The sequence below is a fragment of the Ochotona princeps genome, chromosome 10, assembly GCF_030435755.1.
Source record: "Ochotona princeps isolate mOchPri1 chromosome 10, mOchPri1.hap1, whole genome shotgun sequence".
Classification (NCBI taxonomy): Eukaryota; Metazoa; Chordata; class Mammalia; order Lagomorpha; family Ochotonidae; genus Ochotona; species Ochotona princeps.
The window spans coordinates 13,819,054-13,835,871 of record NC_080841.1 but is presented as its reverse complement, the minus strand read 5'-3'; the positions used below and the strand labels follow the sequence as shown (position 1 = coordinate 13,835,871).

Here is a 16,818-nt window from a genome sequence, read left to right as displayed (position 1 = left end):
AATTGCATAAACTGCCTGGTCAACAGAAAAAAGGGACTAAGGATAGTGAGGTTCTGGCTAACATTGCTTCCCTCTGCCTTGCAAATAAAATTAAATAAGCATTTTACAAAGGAAAAAGGTTATTCTAACCTGTGTATATAGGGAAGCTGTGTTTGCTTCAGGTGTGCTGTCAATATCAACATTAGTGGAAACAAAACATTCTGACCAACTACATAATCATTACTATTGCCTATGGAGGAGAGAAGAAAGTATCCAGGGAAGCAGGGAAAACACCATCATTTTTTTTAAATATTGATTTTTTTTATTGGAAGTCATATTTACAGAGAGAAGGAGAGACAGAGAGAAAGATCTTCCATCTGCTGGTTCACTTCCCAAGTGACCACAATAGGGCGAGTTCAGCCGATCTGAAGCCAGAAGCCGCTTCCTGGTCTCCCACATAGGTGCAGGGTACCAAGGCTTTGGGCCGTCCTTGACTACTTTCCCAGGCCACAAGCAGGGAGCTGGAAGAGAAGTGGAGCAGCCAGGATATGAACTGGCACCCACATGGGATCCCAGCAGATGCAAGGCAAGGACTTCAGTCAGTAGGCTACCGAGCAGAGCCCTCTGTTGTTTTTTAATTGACAGATAGTAACTGTACATGGAAATACATGTATACAATGTGTTTGATCTCATCAGAGTAATTGGTATACACACCCGTGGCTCTTAACCTTCACTGAACACTAATCCGGTCATTTTCCCATTCAATTATTGTTCATAGCTACTGTCTGTATTTCTACTAAATTAGGGTCTTTTTGCTTTTTAAACAAACAAAAAAGGTGAGTGAGCCATTTTTAGCACAAGTACATTGAGGTTATGAATCATGTTCTAGTTTTCTTTCTTAGGTTTGAAAACTAAGCCTTTCTCAAAGCAAATAAATTCAAAGGCTGGGTCATTATACTAGTCAAGGTGACTCTCTGAGAAAGATAAAAAAAAAAAAGTTTAAACTATCCCAAATAAATGATGACAGCAAAAAATCTCGGTGAATGGAGCCAATGGACATTGGAGGGTGACATCATCCTTGGATCAGTGAAATCTGCAGCATTTCACAACTATCCAAACCACTTAGACAGAACCTTCAGAATATGTACACACTGAGACACTGGCTGGATATAAGGTGGCAGTTCCTCATCCTTGGGATGTGTGCAAAGTCATGAGGGGTTTCCTCCTTTGTCTTTCCCCTTTCCCCAGGAACAAAAAGAAGAAATAGCAAATTTGGAAGCAATGAGTTCACCCAATTTTCCCTAAACTTTGATCCGTCCCACCCTGATCAACCATGTAACCATTATTTAAAGAATAACAAAAATAAAAATATACAGAAACATCATGCAGGTAACTGTAACAAGCTAATTCAGATTTTCTAATATTTCTTAAAATATAAATATATCTATCAAAGGTTGGAAACCCTTCCAAAGATAAACTTCTTGTTTCTAGCACCTTTACCTAACTGTGGATGAGCCAGGTGACCTATAGGAGAGCTTCTCTTTGAGTTCTTAAAAATTCTATATTTCCCTTGGGGCTGCCATTATGTCACAGAAGATTGTTGTACAGCTTGTAATGTTGGCACCCACATGAATGTCAGTTTGTGTTCTGCCCACTCCTGATGGCCTGGGAAAGGCAGCAGAAGATAGGCCAAGTTCTAAGTTCCTACCAGCTACATGGGAGACCCAGAAGAAGCTCCTGACTTTGGCCTGAGCCAGTCCTGGCTATTGCAGTCATCTAGGGAATGAACTAGTGATGAAAGAGCTCCCCCTCTCCATCTCTTTCTGTAGCTCTGACTTTGATATTTCCATTTAAATTTCAAAGAGGATAGAATGTTTGAACTTGCTTTACTTTTAGAAGTGGTATTTCCCATGACAAACACTCATTTCTCAGAAGTTCTATCTCCTCCATAAAGAAGTAACAGGAGATGGGCCGGGCGGCGTGGCTTAGCGGCTAAAGTCCTCACCTTGAAAGCCCCGGGATCCCATATGGGCGCCGGTTCTAATCCTGGCAGCTCCACTTCCTACCCAGCTCCCTGCTTGTGGCCTGGGAAAGCAGTTGAGGATGGCCCAATGCATTGGGACACTGCACCCGTGTGGGAGACCCAGAAGAGGTTCCAGGTTCCCGGCTTCGGATCGGTGCGCATCGGCCCGTTGCGGCTCACTTGGGGAGTGAATCATCGGACGGAAGATCTTCCTCTCTGTCTCTCCTCCTCTGTGTATATCTGGCTGTAATAAAATTAATAAATCTTTAAAAAAAAAAAGAAGTAACAGGAGAATCCAACCATTGTGGTCATAACAAGCTCACAGCACAGAATGGTGCAAAGACTGATTCTTGGGAGGCATTTGGTTGGTGAGGAAGAACAAGACTGGACCTTGAAATCCAGAAGGCATGACTTTGATTCCTGGCCTTTTTATTACTAATTCTGTGACTATGGACAGGTTCCTCAGTCCATCTGAATTCTACTTCTCTTATCTCACAGAGTTATGAGGATTCAATACACCTAGCAGCTTGCCAGGCAGATGGTAAATTTCCAAACACAACTTTCTTATCTTGTTAGCCTTGCTAATGCCTGAAATCGAACTTAAATTCTACCTCCACTGGCTCCAGGAAACCTTTTCTAACCATTCCACTCTATACAATTGACCTTCTTCTCTAAATTCCTAATATAATTGTCTCTATTTGCATTCAACTTTGTATCAAGGAGATATTGTGTAATATATACTCACAATTTATTATGTGTATATATTTTTAAAGGTTTCGTTAGTTTTATTTGAAAGTCAGATTTTACAGAGAACAAGAAGGATAAACAGAAAGGTGATCTTCCATATGCTGGTTCACTCATCAGATGGCCTCGATGGACAAAGCTGGGCTGCTCTGAAGCCAGGAGCTTTCTCCAGGTCTCCCACTTGGTTGCAGGGGCTTAAGCACTTCATCCATTCTCTGCTGCTTCCCCAAACCATAAGCAGGGAGCTGGATGGGAATGTGGAGTAGTGTGACATGAAGCAGTGCCCAAATGCAGTGCTCCACTGCAGGTGGAGGATTAAGCTGCTATAACATTGTGCTGGCTCCACTATGTGTATGTTTGATGGTCTCTATCCCAAAGGCATAAACCTAGGGTAAATCCCTTTCTTACTAGATCCATATTTCTTATCACAACACTGAACATATAAATGTAAGATAGCCACTGAAGATTTAGAACTCTGTGATTTTAGAATACAATATTGTCTAGAGGTCCTCTAACTCCCCCAACTAGCCAATTAAGAAACTGAGACCAGATTTTTCAGAGGCCCACCTTGTATGTAGCTGGAGAGTAAGCTAGGCACTCTGCCTGGCAAGCCAGGGAGCGACTCCATTGGTGCCACTTGCTCCTGGTAAAGTAGCACCACAGTGACAGGGCACAAAGGGCCTCCCTACACCAGAAGATTTCTATGTTTCCTATGTGAATAACTCTTAAAATGCTCATCTGCAAATGATTTAAGCATAAAACAAGGTCTAGGGAGTGTTATACTGGCTTAAATGAGGTATCAACTGACATTCCTCTGCTGCCACCTAATGGAAAGAGAAGATTATTAACAGGGTCTTTTTTTTTTTTTTTAAGATTTATTTAATTTATTTGGTAAACGTACATATGGAAGGAGAGATAGAAACAGAGTCAAAGAGAGTTCTTGATGGCCACAACATCATGGTTGGGCCAGCCTGAGCCCAGGAGCTGGAAGTTTCTCCCAGGTCTCTCAGGTAGGGGGCAGGAGCTCAAACACAGGGGTCATCTTTTGCTGTTTTCCCAGGCACATAGCAGGGCGTTGGAATTGAACTGAAACAGCTGGATTCAAACTGGGACCCATATAGAATGCTGGCACTGCAGGTAGCGGCTTATCCCACTACTTCATGATACTGGTTCCCCTTATTTTCATTTGAGAAACAGCTGTATTCATTGAACACATACCCAGTAGCTACTATATGTTAGCTTCTGTGATGTGAAGAACATCCAAAAACAAAAGTAGCTATAAAAAGCTCACATGCAGCCATGATGAGTGACAACTGTGGTTTAGTTAGTTAAGTCCTAAAAACAGCAGCACAGAAGACCACGGAGGAGGAGGACCAGCCTCAACCTGGGCTGGGAAAGGAAGGCTAGCAGTTGAGCTTAATCTGTGGGAGTTCTTTCAGGAGGAATGGGATGGCATCAAGCAGAGACGTGAGAAACGCCACTCGAGCGAGAAGGCGCTTTGTGGACAAGTGGAAAAGGCCATCAAGCGAAAATCCAGGAAACGTGCCGTTGTTTTACCTGGATGAAGTGCTACAGTGACCAAAGTTATAATCTACAGCGAGAAGAGTAGAAAGATAGGGGTAAGAAAAGGGGGACTGAAACCAGAATGGTTCTGGATGTGCTGGATTCAGATTCCGATTAGTCACAGCTCTAGCGGAATAGCTGGCCATCAGCAGGCTCTGCCACACTGCCTCATTCCACATGGTTTCGGATTTTGTCCAGAAACGGGTTCCCAAGTACACAAGAGCAATTAGGAAGTTTCTCCTCTTATATATATGGAAAAACACTTATTTTAATTAAGATTCAATCTGATTGTTCAGTATGAAGCGAGCAGTTTTATCCAAGTCTTCTTGAACTGGTGTTTTCATTTTCTATTTTTTTGTTCAAAGGACAACTCGATTTGAGATCTGCTCTTCATCTTTCTAAAACAAATTCTCTCTGAAATGGCCCCAAATATCTGATTATTTTTGTTTCACATATTTAAAATAGAAATTCTATATTTAAGATTAAAAAGAAAAACAATACAAAACACAACCTGTGTATTAATACCACTCAGCTTAGAAATGACAGTACCAACACCAGCTTTTTATCAAGAGAGAAAAATGTTCATAATTCGTGAAATTTTTAATTGTTCTCTGCTACAGTGATCCTGTGGATCTGATACCGAAGTCAGTGCACATGTTTAAATGCATTAGGAATATGAAGAAACACAGAAGAAGCTCCCAACTGGTTATCCTGAACACAACATCTTATTCGTCCCACCAGCCTCCCAATCACATCAACTCAACGATGTATGCAACCAAGCCTGCTGTCCAAACAATCACCAGGAGGGCAGCATAGAAGCATCTATCTAGGACATCAAGGCTGTCAAGCAAAGAATTTTACCTGCTGATTTAGCCACTCCATGCCCAGCACTTGCTGATGTCTCAGCTCCCCACACCTGCGCTGGTCCCAACCCTGAAAGTGCCTGTGAACTATTTGTAGAGGCTTGTCTCAACGCTCCAGAACACACAGGGCGACTTCCTGAGCTTCTGATTTCCATAACACCAGGAAAGGCAAAGAACTCAACTGCCAGATGAAATCATTTCAGCTGAGATCAAACAGCCTCAGACACGCCTTACCATACACCTGGGCAACAGCCTTCCCAGAAATCAAACAAGCAAGTGCCACTCCTCTGGCAGGCCTTCCCTAGTAAACACCAGATTCCATTTTATGGGATTGTTACAAGCAACCACCTCTTTCTTTTAATATAGAGAAATCAACTGGTAGGAGAGAAGGGGGTTGGGTAAGAGTACAAAAGTTGGGTTCCTCCTACATATCACCAACACTCACAGCTCTGAAAAAAGAACCACTTTATCAGGAGGAGATTAACTGTAAACCATGCCTGTAAGGGCTTTGAGTCGCAGGTGTTGGGTGACTGCTCCTTCACTCTGAAGTGCTTAGGCACTGGGACAGAATCACTGGGGGTGCTGATGCACAGGGAAATGATTCTTGTCCTTCCATTTCTTCTTCTTCTTCTTCTTTTTTAAATGGTTATTTATTTTCACATACTTGAATGATGATGGAGAGAGTTTTTTCCTTCTACTGGTTTACTACCTAAATGCTCCCAATAGTTAGAGCTGGGCCAGATCAAAGCCAGGGGCCAAAAGTTTCATCTAGGTTGCATACACAAGTGGTAGAAACCCAAGCACTCAACTCATCACCTGATCCTCCCAGGATGCATTAGCAGAAAGGTGGACTGGAAGTGTAGTAGTGAGACTTGAACAGACACTGCATGGCAAGCAGCAGGCTAATCCACTGAGGCAGCACCTGCCCCCTTGCTCTTTCTTCTAAATGCATGAGACGGAGAAGTAGCAGTGGTAGGGAAGTAGTAGTCTAAGGAGCTACATGAAAAAGTCCTTGTCTCTAGAGAATGAAGTGAGATAGCATTGCAGTAGTTGTGTTCGGCACCACAAAATGGGGAGAAAGACAATAAGGTTCTAATTCAAGGCTCTAATTCTCACTGCAACTCTTAGCAGACATCACTCAAGTCTTCTCTTGCCAAATTGCTGAGTGGAGTTACCGAGGACTAATATTATTATTAAATGGCTTTATAATCCACATACACACTAAGTATATCAACCAATGTTTTCTAGTGCAATCATCATAATACATTTTAAAGCACCTTCCCCATCATCAGAAGAAAATATTTATGCATTCACGTTCTACTTCTTGTTTTTTAAATAGACAGACAACATCACTCTCAAGGGCTAGACAGTAGCGCCTTGTGACTCCCCCACTACTGCTTTATTCACTGCTAGAAAAGTAAAGGCAGTGCCAATCAGCCTATCATACTATCACTTACTTTAATGTTATTGGAAGGTCTTTAAGATAAACTTATCTAGACATAATTTGGTACAAGTGACCCAATTCCCATGTGCAGGAATGCTAAGTGGCAGTGATCTTGATCTCAACAGATGTTAAAATGTGAAAAATGCTCACCCTCATCTCACCATGGCACAGGATGCATAGGATCTGGTTGGAAACAACAGAAACTGACCTCATGAACTTAGGCAAGAATAGAGTGGAAGAGAAATACTTGAGATCCACGACCTCAAAAATATTTACTTATTTCTTTTTTTAATGTTTTTTAGATTTATTTTATTTTTAATGCAAAGTCAGATATACAGAGAGGAGGAGAGACAGAGAGGAAGTGGAGCTGCCGGGATTAGAACCGGCGACCATATGGGATCCTGGCATGTTCAAAGCGAGGACCTTAGCCACTAGGCCACGCCGCCAGGCCCAAAAATATTTACTTATTTATTTTCATTGATCAGAAAGAGAAACAGAGAGAGAGATCTTCTTCCATCCACTGGCTCACTGTTCAAATACTCACAACAGTCAGAGTTGGGTCGACCAATGTCACAAGGTCAGAACTCCACCCAGGTTTTCCAAGTGGGTGTCAGGGACCCAAGTACTTGAGTCATCACCTGATGAATCCCGGAGTGCACATCAGTAGGAAGCTAAATCGGAAGCAGAGATGGGACTCATCCCATGCACTCCACTATGGGATGTGGGTATCCCAAGCAGTGGCTTAACCCGACGCACCACAATGCCAGCCCCACTAGAAATTTTAATATAAAGACTAACACTGGGGTTGGGAGCCCAGGCTCAAACTTTCCTGCAAGTCAGTTGATACCATTATCATCACACTTAGTTAACTAGCTGTGGCTTCGATTCTTGGACACGTCTGGGTGACGAGAAGGAATCATCAAAAGGTGTCTGGGTGTAGCTGCCACCACATCACCATGACGAAGATTTTCCTTTAAGGTTCCAGAAAGCTCATATCACACTAGTGCATGCCATTCCAAATATCAGGTTAGGAGACCACAGGCATAACAAATTGGCTTAAATAAAAACACAACCTTACAGCCATGAGAAGCGAGATCGTTGTGGCACAGAGTTTAAAAATGAGATAATGTAACTGAAAGACTGTCAGTCTTCAGTGTTTTTGGATGGAGCGCACTTCCACACACATTAGTTCTACAGATGCTGTGAACAAATTTTAATGAGAGTCAAATAAAGCATGTTACTGGTAATGGCATAAATAATTGCCAAGTACTAGATGTCTAAATTGTTTTAAAGTTTGTCAAACACTTCCACATAGTCTGTTTCTTGGATCCTCACAAAGATACCGTAAGATACACTTGGGGACATATGGGTTTCCCATGAATTATTTCTAATCCTCAAATAAGCAAATAATTTAGAGTGCTCCTACTACTGGGGAACAGGTTGAAAAGGAATCTGACTTCAATCACACAATAAGAGGCTGAAGTGGAACCCTAACTTGCTTCCTTGGGTTTTCTACCAGGCTCATCCTTGCACAGTTATCTGGGGAGCTTGGAACTACAGACAGGTCCACAGTTCTGTTTGCAAGGCGTCTTCAGCCTTGGGAAGTCTCAGGTGATTCTGCTACCTAAAGCCTGGAGCCCAAGTAAAGCATCTCTTTCTCTCCCAAAATTGTATGGAGTCCACTGCACAGACCTAATTGTATATGATCTCCAGATGTTACCATGGCAACAAGTGTCTCAACTGCCACATTCATCTCACTCTCTTTCTGGTCAATATACACACATAAGAAGAGAGACCACCTGCATCAGTAGACCAGCATTGCTGTGGACTTTTAGATTAAAATAACACCCATTTTAGAACAAAAATGGAGACTAGAGGAGTCTGCAGAATCTCTTTTGCTGAAGTACCTTTATAAATTGACAACAACCTGTAGCTTGAAGATAGAGGAATGAATCAAAGACTTAAAAAAAATCATGACTCAGAGTTTAACTATTTGGTTTAAATTTCTAACATTTGAGAGATGGTGCCCAACTAATCTGCCAACAGCCTCACATTAGCAGGAATCACTACCTCACAAAGCCTTGAAGGGACCCCAGAAGGTAGGTAGAAGTGGCAGAAGCGTGTGTGTGACCCAGTCTTGACAGGGTCTGGATCAGGCATGGCAGACTTGAAAGCAAGAGGGGCTAGCTTTGAGAGACAAACAATTTTAGATTCTGGTACAGAAAAACTATTTTTAGCCCTTTCTATAAAAGAAAAGCAAGGGCATCATATACCAGACGTAAAATTCAGGGCTGGCATGAGGGGAGAGGGCCGAGGGACAAGGCGGGAGGGGAAGCAGAACACAAGAATCACAGACAGACACTATCAGATTCTAATATTAGCCTGGGGAACTGTTTACATTTTGTTGCTAAGGAAAGCTTGGAGCTTTGGAAAATGACCCCAACCCCTATCCTACTGTGACAGCTGCTGCATGGCCCCCACATCACTGCAGGGTTATCTGCCAACTGCCTGTCACTTGCCATTTCTGTCCTACTGCCTGACAGGCAGTCAGCCTCTTTATAACAGGATGACTGGGTTGGTTTCCGCAGCCCCTGGGAGCATTCCAAAGCCTGAACAGTAGGGCTCAGGGTGACAAGAAGGTTGAGACGGCTGGATTTGGAGTTGCAGGTTGAGACAGACTAACATCTGGGTTAAACCTTATTCTGAATGTATAAGAAATGGTTAGCGAGTTCAGCGAGGAGGAAAGGGAGGCCCAGATGTAGGTCTCTACTGGGCTTCAGACCCCAGGAGTGATATTAAGCACATGGCCCTATGCTCTCAGGCCTCGGCAGTCTCATTGTAAAACAGGGAGCATATCTTGTGCTTCTTTCCATGACATAAACAAAATACATTGGAGCACCTGGCTTTTCAGGAGAGGAAAAAAGGGACTTTACAAACCCAAGATGTCATTCTTTCTTTTTTTTTTTTTTTTTTTTTTTTTGGGATGTCATTCTTTCTAAAAGCAATAAACTGTTCAAAAACATCTTTCCTGAGCTATATATACAAAATTGTAAATTACCCAAAATTCTGGAGCTAGCATGGTGGCATATCATACTAATCCTCTGCCTGTGGTGACAGCATCCCATATGGGTACAAGTTCAAGTCCAAGCTGCTCTACTTTTGATATAGCTTCCTACTATGGCCTGGAAAAGCAGCAAAGAATGGTTCAAGGAGACTTGAAAGAAGCTCGAGGGTCCCAGCTTCAGATCAGCCCAGCTCTAACCACTGCAACCATTTGGGGAGTGAACAGGCAGATGGAATGTCTCTTTGTCTCTCCCTCTCTGTAACTCAAGTAAAATCAATAAATCTTTAAAAAAAAATTATCCAGAATCCTGAAAATCTTGAATCTCTGACTACTACATTTACTCTTCAATTTCACAGCACACATTCACAGGTTTATATCATAAACAGGGACTCTTCCTGGGGCCAGCATTGTGACATTTGAGTCCCAGCTGCTCTATTTCAAATCCAGCTCCTGCTACTTTTCCTGTGAAGTCAGAGGAAGATTTCAGGTGCTTGGGCCCCTGTTGCCCACAGGAAAGATCTGGATGAAGCTCCAGGTTTTGGCTTCAGCCTGGTCCAACCTTAGCCACTGGCTTATCTGCCTAGTAAGCCAGCATATGAAAGATCTCTCTGTGTCTCATCTTCTCTTTCTGCATCTCAAATAAATAAAATTTTAATACCACCCCCGCCCCCGCAAAATGAGGGACTGTTGTTCTTCAAGTTAATTTTTTTTCAGGCTCCCTTGTTTCTTCAGTCCCATTATAATACTGTAACTTTGGAAAACACCCCCAGAAAATGTTAACATATATATGTAAATGTGTGTGTTTTACTATTTGGTATCATATCCATTTGTATCTAGCTTTGTTCATTTAAAAATATGATAACAAACTGAGTACAGAGCCACAGAGGGAAGGGCTGAGACTGGACTACATGCACCCACTCATCCCCTCTTAGAACAAAACACTCTTGGAAAAGGAATGCTAGCTGTGCAATCTAATCTAGTATTGCCTACTCCTCAATTCAAGCACTCTAATTGAAAGGCAAGTGGAGATTTTTCTGAGAAAGCTTCCCATGGGTTGGTCTTGCTGTGGTGGGTTTTCGAGTTCCATTTATCCCACTACTCACTAACTGTTTCAAGTTGGACCTGCAAACACAGCCTTCAGAGCTCCATCACAGTTTCCCAGCAGGATCAAAATGCTCACACAATGAGCTGATTACACAGAAAGCTGCGGCTTCAAGAGAAGAATTAACATCCAGCACGCTCTTTCAGAAGGCAAATTTAGCTGTTTTCAAAACATCTGATTTTTTCCTTTCAATTTATACTTGTCTCGAGAGAGAAACTAAACAGCATTAATTCTGTAAAGCTTAAATGACACATTTTGTTTGATCAAATTATTCTCCTGTTGGAAAGCCTTCAGCTTTGAGAAGTTCAAGTTTCTCAGCAAAACACAGGCAAAAATTTGCATGATCTGGTTCCTGCCTATCTTTCCAGTTCCATAATTTCCAAAGTATGTCCACTGGCTTTCTGTGGAAAAGATGACAAACCTACTCCATGGGCATGGACTTTTGGAAAATGCTGCAAATTCTAAACATTCCCAAGCCCCACTTTGCAGACCTGCTCACCCCTACCCAGAGGGATGACTACAAAGTGGCTTTGGGGTGTCCCTGTTCTATTTTATATAACCTGTTTCCTACATGCATCTGGTCACAGAATGCTTTTTAAATTTTCTTCCCTCCATCTAAACCTATGTCACATACACTTTGAGAAATGCCGTTTTGAACTTGCTTGGCTCTTCAATTTCCCATGCTGCTTCTACAACATCATCCTCCTGGTATTAGTCATACTAACTCCCAGTTGTCTTTCAAAATTCAACTCTAGTCACCTTTTCTGGTGCCCCCCAAACCCATTCACCCCAGCCAGTTCAGCTTAGCTTTCCCCGCTCTGTGTTCCCACACCATCCATGCATGCCTATCACAGCCCTGTTTGCCTTCCTCCAAGAAAGCTCCTCAAGAGCAGGAAAACTGTTTCCTGTGCCTGGCTCCTGGCATTCCACAGCAATTTAGATGCCTTGTAAAAAACGCATGTTCCCATTTAAACAAGACTGTTCAGATATCATTTTGAAAAATCTCATATTTAAAAAAATACTCTGGATTCATTAGTTTCTCTCTTTAGAATATCTGGCTATTCTAACTAATGTTACTATTAAAATACCAGTTGGAGGACCCTGTGCTATATATTTTTTATTACAAAATCAGATACACAGAGAGGAGGAGAGACAGAGAGGAAGATCTTCCATCTGAGCCACAACGGCTGGTGCTGTGCCAATCGGGAGCCAGGAGCCAGGAACTTCCCCCAGGTCTCCCACACTGTTACAGGATCCCAAAGCCTTGGGCCGTCCTCAACTGCTTTCCCAGGCCATAAGCAAGGAGCTGGATGGTAAATGGAGCTGCCGGGATTAGAACCGGTGCCCATATGGGATCCTGGTGCATTCAAGGCGAGGACTTTAGCTGCTAGGCCATTGTGCCGGGCCCCAGAATGGCTACTTTACCTTATCAAGTGACTTAATCCAGCAGTTCCTTATCTAACACTCCCTATTTATCTTATACCATCTCTAAAATGCACTTGACCTGCACTTGACCTGCACTTGATATACAAAATTCACCTCAAAAGTCTTATATATTAATTTATCCTTTTATTCTTACATTTGCACGCTGGTAAGAAATGTTACAGTTATCCTGTGTGGTACATAGCAGGTACTCAATGATATTTACAGATCAAACACATCTCATAAAAAAAAAACTGTAGTAAATGCTACCTTATTGGTCAGAGGTTATAAAATTCCCAGAAAAGAGTAATTATCACTCTAAGTTTCTCTAAATTAATAGTTCATGCAACTAATTATTTAATACTGCAGGCTGATAAAAAACCTGGTTTCTGGGTCTGGCACAGTAGCGTAGTGGCTAAAGTCCTCGCCTTAAACACACCAGAATCCCCCTATGGGTGCTGGTTCTAATCCTGGCAGCCCTGCTTCCCATCCAGCTCCCTGCTTGTATTCTGGGAAAGCAGTCAAGGACGGTCCAAAGCCTTAGGACTCTGCACCAACATGGGAGACCCAGAATAGTCTCCTGGCTCCTGGCTATGGATCAGCTCAGCTCCAGCCATTGCAACCATTTGGGAGGTGAACCAATGGATAGAAGATCTTCCTCTCTGTCTCTCCTCCTCTTTCTATATCTGACTTTCCAATGAAAAATTTTAAAATCTTTAAAAAAAAAAAAAAAGAGCCCGGTTTCCTCATTCCTTTTTCAGACCATGGTCTTAATGATGAATTGAACTCATTTTCCTTCTCTCCACTCAGAAACATTTTTTAAGCTAATGAAAAGATTACTTTGGCATTTCTTTTTTATATGAAACTAACAGTATCTTAATTACACATTAGTTAGTAAATACACAAACATCAACTGTTCAATATTGACTTATCAATATTCCCTTGGTTGGATGCCAATTAAAAGAGGACAGCTGTTGGTTCTGAAACCTCTTTGCTCAGAAAGTTGATTTTCTTCAACTTTTATATAAAGAACTGTTCAAAAGAAGAAAGAAGAAGAAGGAAAAGGAAAGAAAAACATTATTTTCTAATTCACTTCATATCCTTTCCCTTCTCTCTCTTCTCAAAATGTATGTCTCAGAGCTTCTTTTTAAATGACAACTAAAAGTTTGAATTCTTGTTTCATCTTACAGATGGTAAGATTGCTTGACTTACTACACATCCATTAACAGACACTCAGAAATATGAAATCTCCTTCCTTGGAATATTTGAAGTAATATTAAGCCAAATAAATCCACATTTCAATAAGATTTCACTTTTTTAAAAAAGTCTTCAACAGGGACAATGATAGCCTTCATGTTTAACTTGATCTGACACACTCAAATGGAGTAACTTCTCTTGTTTATATTCCTTCAAGTGAGAGAAAACAGGCCATTTTCCCTTGGTCATATCTTTCAATGTCTCTTAATTCTGATAATCAAGGAATCTTTCTTAGCTCCTACGTTAAATCTCTACTATGTCAGTTCACAACTGTTCTCTCACAATTTCTCCCTATAGAGATTGTAGAGGAGTTAGTCACTATACTTTTACCATATCATGCTATTCTATTTCCTTTTCTGTTACTCAGAGTAACTACAATAATCCTAGCTCTGTTGCTTCGAGTCTTTTGTCATACTACTACAAACTACTATTTTTCCTGGCTGCAAGAAAAATCCTCATGGATTACCCACAACAAAGCAAAATGCAAAAACAATGCCCGACAAATGTTTCTTTCACAAGACACATACAAGAGAAAATAAAGGTGTGACTATGTCTATAATAGGAGTACTTATATAAAATAATAATTAAGATTTCTGCAAACATCTTTCAGAGGCAGAGACAACCCATGCAGTAACCAAGATCTCTTTTCATATTTATTTGAGACTGGGGATAAAAAAAAAAGTCCACTCTTTTTTTCTTCTACCTGAAAAACAGAGCCCCACAAATGCAATCACAATAACCTAACATACCTTCTCTTCTCCCTGGCTTCCACAGAGGAGTCCGTTCCAGTGGAGGCGGGCACAGTGGTGGCTGTCACTCCGTTGGCAGTGCTAAGAAGAGGGCGATTGGTGATGACACAGAGCGGGGTGCTAGAAGAGACACTGTCTGTTGTTTTCTCCGCTGTTGAGTCAGCCTGGGATTTGTAAGGGGTCCTGAAATTAAAAAGGCACAAGCAGAAAGCGAATGCTCAGGGATGCTACACAATGAAGCCCTGGGCCAGAGACTGAAGGGTAACAGACAGGCTTACTTAGAAAATCAGCCTGTTCAGATTTTGTTTGCTTATCAATTTCAAGCTCTTAAATCTTTGAACACTATGATTACACAGTTAATCTCACATTCTCTTCCCAAGGAGTTAGTTACATTTTGTGGGGGTTTCATCTATTTGTTTGCCTGAGATTAAAAAGCAGAAACATTAGCTATGGTACAAGGCAAGAGAGTGACATATGCAAGGACATTTTCAATGACTTCAACACCATCTGGTCTCCAACCATGCACACAGACAGGGTTTCTCTTCACATGAAAAACACACCAAATTCACTTACAATCAATCTCAGTAGTCACCTGTCCCTTACTTCTTGACAGTGGGGACCTCTGTGGTAATCTTCACTGTACATCTGATAACCACCTTCTTGGATTATCCACAGACATCTGACAAACACTCTACAACCTTAGTATGGTTAGTTCTTGCTCACCTGGTTCAGCAACTGCTCTCTCTTCCCATGCGACCAAAACAAATACCTAATTATCTACTTCTATAACTGCATAAAGGAGAAACTGAAACAAAAACTGAACAGGATTCTATGTCTAACCTTTATAGACTTTTCTGCAGCAAGCTGTATAATTAGATCCATTTACATGAAAACAAGATCTTTGTTTCTTAACAAAGACTTAGGAACAACCAATGGCTCTCCACCCCAAAAGCTATCATTTGTGATGTCACAGCTTGTTGCTGGGGTAACAGATCCAAAATTGATACAGAGATGAGAAAAGCAAAAAGCACGAATATTATAAATCTGTTTTTTCACTTACTCACAATTTTTGCCAGAAATGTGACAGGTAGTTATACACTGACTTTCGAATAATCATATTATTAAAACAAGCTTGGAAGAAATAATCAGATAATACAAAAATCTCAATACTTAGATACAAATACAAATATAGGGCACTTTTGAAGACAGCAGTAATGGCTAAAAAGCACAAACCATTTCTTCAGAAGCAACTGATTCAGATCAAAATGACATCTTATTTTTTTTTCTAATTAACTGAAAGTTGAAGACAAACAATTATTCAGGCTCATAAGACATAACAACGGGGCCCGGCGCCATGGCCAAGCGGCTAAAGTCCTCATCTTGAACGCCCCGGGATCCCATATGGTCGCCGGTTCTAATCCTGGCTGCCCTACTTCCCATCCAGCTCCCTGCTTGTGGCCTGGGAAAGCAGTTGAGGACGGCCCAAAGCTTTGGGACCCTGCACCCGCATGGGAGACCCAGAAGAGGTTCCAGGTTCCCGGCTTTGGATCGGCATAGCACCGGCCCGTTGCGGCTCACTTGGGGAGTGAATCATCGGATGGAAGATCTTCCTCTCTGTCTCTCCTCTCTGTATACCTGACTTTGTAATAAAAATAAATAAAATCTTTAAAAAAAAAAGACATAACAACCTATAGGAAGTACAAGTAAAATTAGCCAGAAACACAGGTATAAAAAATTATAATTATCAAGACCTTACCTGAAACTTTATTTGGATAATAACACATTTTAGTGCCTGCAATTTCTTAGGATGTAAAAATGTTTGAAATCTTATTCTTCATTAAATTATGTAACAGGTCTTCAGCTATTATTTTGAAATGTAGTATAATTCTACAGACTGCTAGTAGTAGAATAGGAAGAGCTCTACAACAGGGTTCAGAAGCCATACAATGATGGCGAAGACACCTGGCCTTTGCATTCACCTGGAGATGAGCTGAAACTCATTTAACTTCTCTGCTCTCTCACGTATAAAAATAGGAATGATGCCATAAAATATAGGGTTCTTATGATGACTAAATAAAATAATGTACACAGAACACCAAACGCAGTGCCCAGAAAAAAACATAAACTTAATGCAAACAAAATTGAGACAAAATAGTCAAAGATCTTTGAAATTCACAAATCTGGGTTCAAATTCTGGCCGAGTTCCTGGCTAGTCATGTGACCTTGGCAGATAATTAGGATTTTCTTCTCAATTTCCTCATTTATAAAAAAGAATACAATTTCCTGTACTAAAGCACTGTTTAAGAGATGACCAATATAGAAGTGCCTGTGACAGCTGGTATTCTAACCCATATCATTGTCTCTTTCTTCCTCACTAGAAGGGCCTCTAGATTACTAGGGCAGCAACATATTAGGTTAAAAACCCACATTTCCCAAAGTCTTCCCAGTCACTAGCGGTGTCCAATGATTCACAAAATTGTGCTTCTGGAAAATTCTTGGTGCAGGGGAATTCTGCTTTGCCTGCTTCCCCCTCCCCCTTTCTCCCTCGTCCTGTCTAAACTGCACTGATGCCAGCTAGAGCTCCAGTACTGATTTCAGACTAGGAGAC

General features: G+C 41.4%; 1 protein-coding gene across 5 annotated transcripts in view; it reads right to left on the bottom strand.

Moving 5' to 3' along the window:
* Nucleotides 1-16,818, bottom strand: part of PPP1R12B (protein phosphatase 1 regulatory subunit 12B) — a 202,674-nt gene that overhangs the window by 101,094 nt on the left and 84,762 nt on the right. For all 5 annotated transcript variants that reach the window (XR_009246138.1, XM_004578757.2, XM_058669012.1 and 2 more), the window contains one exon: nucleotides 14,211-14,393. Coding sequence is in view for 4 of the 5 variants with exons in the window: in XM_004578757.2 (XP_004578814.2) it covers nucleotides 14,211-14,393 (183 nt within the window). In the remaining variant the exon portion in view is untranslated. The remainder of the gene's footprint in view (nucleotides 1-14,210; nucleotides 14,394-16,818) is intronic.